Below are 6,000 nucleotides of genomic sequence, written 5' to 3'. Positions count from 1 at the left end.
CTTTTCCAAGGCCTTCATTGCAACCCTGCTAAGTGCTAAGTACTAAGCACATGTACTTAGTCAAAAACTGCAGCTGTCTTGTGGTCTGCAATCTACCTCAAAGATTCAGCTCGCATTTCACAGCACAGCGGCTCCTTGCCAGGCCTTATGGCTTGAATCAAAGGCATCCCACATCAGTTTAGGATGACATCCATGTAGAATGCAAGGGATGGGCTTTATTCATGTCGTGTCACCAACAGGCATCTGATCAGAAGTGCTGCTATTAACCTGCGTGCTGAAAACCTTAAGGGGTGTATGGGAAACTGACAAGTGTATGAGCACTTTGGAAAAAGTGGCTAAACTGAGACATCCTTCCGTCAAAGGGCGCTCTCTGTGGAACGGAACTGTCTTCAAGAAAAGTTGGGTCTCTAGTGAGCAGGATTTAGGCTTACAAAAGGTAAGTGCTTGTGTTTCAGCTTGTGCAAGTTGGAAATGAGTGGATTTGTTCTAAGGTTGGCCACAGGAAAAAGCTCATGGCTGTACTCCACAGGAGGCTTCTGTATGTGTCACCTCCACATCTACTGAACAGCTGCTACTTCACTGACAAGCCTGTGTTCAGACATGCCTCTGTAAGTCAACTGGCATCCCAAGGTACTGCAGGCTGTTCACAGCGGGTCCCCCCCCCAATTTTTAAAATAATAAGAATAGTGACCTCCCTCTCTGCTGCTCTGTGTTCCTTCTGAGTTTTGCTTAGGGAATATCTTCTCTGTGCTGTTTGAGAAATCTTCCACCCACGATGAAAGGCGGTTTTGTGTCCGCCTGCCAAGCTTACAACTCTTCAGTAATTAACAGCAGTAATTAACAGCTTTATAGTAACATTTGAAATTTTCAGATTTTGTACTAAACAGCAGTAGCATGACAAGTTAACCAAGCCGCCTGTTGTACAGAAAAAGCAGTGAATTGCTTCATCCTCCCACTTAAAGAGATTGCTACATTTAATTCATAATTTAAAGCAGTTAAAGGAGCTGCAGCGAATACAGCTGAGATTACTGTCGGAGAGCACATTGGGGTGGGGTGGGGGCAGCTGAGTAGCCCCGGTACAGAGCAGGGATTCTCAGCATTGGGTCTCCTGTTGTTAATGGACTTCAGCTCCCATAATCCCCAGCCCCAGTGGCCTTTGGTTGGAGATTATGGGAGCTGAAGTCCAACAACCTCTGGGGACCCAGTGTTGAGAACCCCAGGTATATAGAGGAAGAAGAGTTCTGTCTTCTACTACAGTGGTTCCCAACTAGGGTTCCTCCAGATGGTGCTGAACTACAACTCCCAGCATCCCCAGCTACAACTTATTGTGGCTGGGGATGTTGGGAGCTGTAGTTTAGCAACATCTGGAGGAACCCTGGTTGAGGACCACTGTTCTACTGGGCAAAGCAGTGATTCCCAAATCCCAGGGGTGTCTCTCTCTCTGGCTCTCCCACGTCCTGCTGTAAAATCAGGATGTCCTCTGAATGCAGAGTTGCAGGGAGGTAGCCAACATACAAACCCCCTTTGACCCAATCTAAGTATATTACTGATTAACGCTCAGCAGTTGTCCCTCCCCACTTACCTACAGGACCATGACTAAATCATTCCCTTGCACACATTCTTTCGAGGTAAACGGAACTACGCTGCAGTTTAGGATCAATAGCATTTTAACCACAGTGCTGAAATGCAGGCAGGGTAGATCTCCAATTATGACAAGCTCTTTGGGGGAAGAGAGAGAAAAGTCAGGCTTCATTAGCAGGCAGTGCGTTTTGTGTTTTGTTTTGTTTTGAAGGTCTACATGACTGGGCAATGCCATTCAGCTCCTGTACAAGTATGCTTAATTGTGTAGCGGAATAATGATTATTAAGAGCTTAGTGCCAAAATCGATCTCCCCAGATTGCTCCCCATTAATCAAGGCCAACCATGGTGGTCAGCAGGTCCATAATTGTCTTGGTGATTCTTACCCCTTCTTGATAAGAATCTGGTGGCTAATGTCAGTATATTCTACTATTACCCTTTTTATATGCATACCCCACCTTTTTTTAATCACCTGCCAGATGAACTCCCAGCTTTGTATTTCGTTCCTTGAGCAAGCCCCATCAATTTGCTTAGAGTTTACTACTAAAGTGATCAAGTAGAGTCTTTGCCGAAAATCCCCCATCAAAAGCTGCGTTAAGGACCTCATCCAGGCAGCTTGTCATCACAAAATTCAGGTCCTGCCGTACGTTCGCGGCAATCTCCTCAAGGTCTTTTTCATTTCTTTGGGGAATGATAATTCTCTTCAGGCCGGCTCTGTGCGCGGCCAGGACTTTGTCCTTGATTCCTCCCACCTGTTAAAGACACAGAATGAAAGCAGGGAAAGCAGATTAGGGCGGCGGGGTGTGTGTGTGTGTTTGTGCTTTCAGCAGCGCAGAACAGTGGCATTGGGCGGGTGCAGCTTTCCCTGCAAATCTGCTCTCACTTTCCCAACTTGGCTTCCTAAACTTTTCATATTGCATGGGATCAGGAGCCTTATTCCAGCTCAAATGGAAAGCATACTAGTCAAGAAATACCTTCCTTTGGTTAGTACTGCGGTGCAAATGAAACTGGCCTGCTAAGGAGAAAAAGGAGGAAACTTCCATTCCATTCCAAAACGTTAGGCCAGGGGTTCCTCCAGATGTTGCTGGACACAATCAGGGGTAGCTGGGGATGATGGGAGTTGTGGTTCAGCAACATCTGGAGGAACCCTGGTTTGGAACCACTGGATTAGACAACTGCAACAACCCTTCAGCCTATCTGGAATATGTTGGGTTGAACGATGTCCCCAACCCTGATCAATGCTTTGGTTGTGCTGCTAGGAAGGGGTGTCTCAGCTAGGAGAGAAAGAATTCTGACACTTCATTTTTTTAATGCAAGTTTCTAGACGCCATGCTTGTTGAAAAAAACACAAGACAACCTATGGCGATTAATTAAGTTGGTATAGGCCTGCTTTTAGAGCCGGACAATTTTATCCCATGACTAGTATGTTTTTTGTTTTTATTTCGATCCCATTTCCCCAAGGAGCTCATCTCGAGGGACACAGTTCTCCCTGCTCTTATCAAAACAAGCCTGTGAGGTAGTTTATGCAGTGAAACAGAGTGACTCTCCCAAGATGATTCAGTCAGCCATAAAGCTGAGGGGAGACCGAATCCAGGCTTCCCTCATCCTGAATATCTTGCTCCGCGTGCCAGGTTCTCCTTGCTATCCAGAAAACCCCAAACTATAGACACATACATTATAACACTAAATGTGTGACAAGATACTTAATTTGGATTGTTTGTGTGAAAGCTTGGAAGGCGGGCGGGGAGTAAAACCCACACCTCCTGGTCCACGGATCCTTTGTACTTATGCCGCCTTTCTTTTATGACATAATGCAAGGCAGATTCCTAGGCAGTCTTCCATCCAGATCAGACCTACTTACTTTCAGCTTGGGTGCTGTGTCAGACACCTTCGGGCCATGCTGTGGAATCATTAACTGGTATGAACTATACCCAGGATGAGGTTGAATGCAGCCTTTTGGCTCCAGTCCATGCAAAGAGAATACTCAGACTGCAAAGACAAGCCTTGCACAAGGACTGAGATGGGCCAACCCCATGGCAAAGTCCAGAGGATCCTGGTCGTCCGTTTTGCCTCCATAAGCAGTGCAGCCAAAGGTCTCTGCTGGGGAGTGTGGAAGATCACACGCTTCTCTCTAAGTTTGTAAGTAGGGCAGTCAGAGACACTTTATTTAAAGAATACAAATGCTCGCAGGGAGGGAATTCAGACCAAAAGGGTCTCCCCTGCTTGCCAAGATTCCCTACTTGTTCCTCATTAGTTGATCTATGCTCTGCCACCTTCTACAGGAGTGAAGGGCTGAAACTTGTCAAGAGTCTGCTTTGGACTTTGCCTGGTGATGAGTCAGCCTCTGCTCCAGTGAAAGTTGATCCTTTGCAAGCAGGAATGAGGGACTCTTGTCTTGCTGGTCATCACTGATGTCACCCAACACGATCTACATCCCAGACAGCACTTCAAATCCAGCCATGTTGGCTAGAGAAAAACAGAATCGCAGCCCCCTCCCCACAATTAACTACTATACACAGGAGGACCTTGATCTGCCCTGGTTTACATTTGAATGGGGGGGGGGCGCTCTGGGAAGAGCAGAAGGTTCCAAGTTCCCTCCCTGGCATCATCTCCAAGATAGGGCAGAGAGAGATTCCTGCCTGTAACCTTAGAGAAGCCGCTGCCAGTCTGTGAAGACAATACTGAGCTAGATGGAACTATGGTCTGACCAATGGTCTGACCAATGGTCTGACTCAGTATATGGCAGCTTCCTGTGTTCCCTCCAGATAGGGCTGAGAGAGATTCCTGCCTGCAGCCTTGGAGAAGCCGCTGCCAGTCTGTGAAGACAATACTAAGCTAGATGGAACTATGGTCTGACCAATGGTCTGACCAATGGTCTGACTCAGTATATGGCAGCTTCCTGTGTTCCTATGAATGGTAGCATCCTGCGGCCTTCCACATGCAAAGCAAATGGTTTCACACTGAGCGGCAGCCTCCCTGACTTGCAAAGAATCACAGCCTTCCCCCACCTCACCTCAAGTTGTAATACACACAACATATTCTTTGTATGGCATTGGAGGAAGCCTTTCGAATCCAGGAGATTTGTGCCTTTATCATGAATACTTCCCCTTTTGGACAAGGATAGCTGGGATATTCTCCCGGGCCATCCAGATGGAAGTGGGAGAAAGTAAACAGGGTGATCCTGTTCTGCTGGGGGGGCTTTTAAGGAGGGGATACCAGCAGTGGTGCAGCTGGAGTTTCAAATTAGGCAGCGTCTGACAAAATCAACTCCACCGCCGGGAGAAATAATCTGCTCTTCTGTTCTCTTGGAAATGTCACCCCGGGCAGATTGCGCGCTTGCAAATGCAGCGCAGATTTGAAAACCAAACAACAACAACAAAAGCAAGTGTGTGCTAACTGTCAGTTTTGTAGGACTGAACTGGAAGAGTACAGAAGACTGCTTAGGAATGAAACATAACAAGCCTGGGTATGCGGCTGAGGCTACAGAATCGAAGCTGGTATTAACCGGGGTGTGTGTGTGTGCGCGCTACTGCTCAACAATATCATTATCTTCAAACAATACTTACGGGAAGAACAAGGCCTCTTAGCGTAATTTCCCCAGTCATGGCTACATCTGAACGCACCAGCCGCCCACTGAAAAGGGAGGCAAGGCAGGTTACTATGGTAACTCCAGCAGATGGTCCATCTTTTGTGACAGCTCCAGCTGGGAAGTGCAGATGGATGTCTGTGTTGTCAAGGAGATCAAAACTTCCAGAAGCTTTAAGAAAGAGAAAGGGGTTTCAGTGAGGAGGATTTCAAACCTGTGGTGTGGTTCTGCTCTTTGTTCTAAAAAGAATTATTATTTTTTATTTTTTATTTTTTTTAAAAAGAGCCCACTGCACTGGAGGACTCGAATTCCAAACACCAGTTCCAGATTCAGTGGTGAATCTGAAGCACGATTTGCACCGGGAAGCGGGGGGGGGGGGGGCGGGGAGACCTGCATCAATGTACCTCTACACTGAGCCTTAAGCAAACAAACAAAAACTATCCTTGATGGACTAGTTTAATGACAGCAGAAACACTTTTATAATAAAGAAAAGGAAAGATTGTGCCATCGAGTCGGTGTTGATTCCAGGAGACCACAGAGCAATATGGTTTTCTTGGTAGAAAACAGGAGGGGTTTACCAATGCCTTCCATTGCCTTTGACTCAAAAGGGAACCTTGCTTAACGGGCGAGCAGCTTTAATTTCAAAGTTACTCTTGCACTTAGTACTGATCAAAACTGCAGACAGCAAGCACCATCTTGGAAGAGGCATTCCCTGCTGCGGCGAGAGCTTGCCTCTTCCAAGAAGATGCTTGCAGCAACTCTTGTGTGCAGCCTCTAAATAGCCTTCCTCAGAACAGCTGGTTTATCCCACCACATGACAGAGTATGCCAGCTTAA

At 46.8% G+C, this 6,000-nt stretch overlaps 1 protein-coding gene across 2 annotated transcripts in view; it reads right to left on the bottom strand.

Annotated features, from left to right (window-relative positions):
- Positions 1–824: 824 nt before the first annotated feature.
- The window catches only part of LONP2 (lon peptidase 2, peroxisomal), a 51,419-nt gene continuing 46,243 nt past the window's right edge, over positions 825–6,000 (bottom strand). For both annotated transcript variants that reach the window (XM_053270625.1, XM_053270626.1), the window contains exons 14-15: positions 5,145–5,335; positions 825–2,330 (exon numbers count right to left, since the gene is read on the bottom strand). In XM_053270625.1, the coding sequence (XP_053126600.1) occupies positions 2,109–2,330; positions 5,145–5,335 (413 nt within the window). In that variant the 3' untranslated portion in view covers positions 825–2,108. The remainder of the gene's footprint in view (positions 2,331–5,144; positions 5,336–6,000) is intronic.

This window comes from Hemicordylus capensis, chromosome 9 (genome assembly GCF_027244095.1).
Source record: "Hemicordylus capensis ecotype Gifberg chromosome 9, rHemCap1.1.pri, whole genome shotgun sequence".
Lineage (NCBI taxonomy): Eukaryota > Metazoa > Chordata > Lepidosauria > Squamata > Cordylidae > Hemicordylus > Hemicordylus capensis.
The sequence above is the reverse complement of the archived record's forward strand: the minus strand, read 5'-3'. Positions and strand labels throughout refer to the sequence as shown.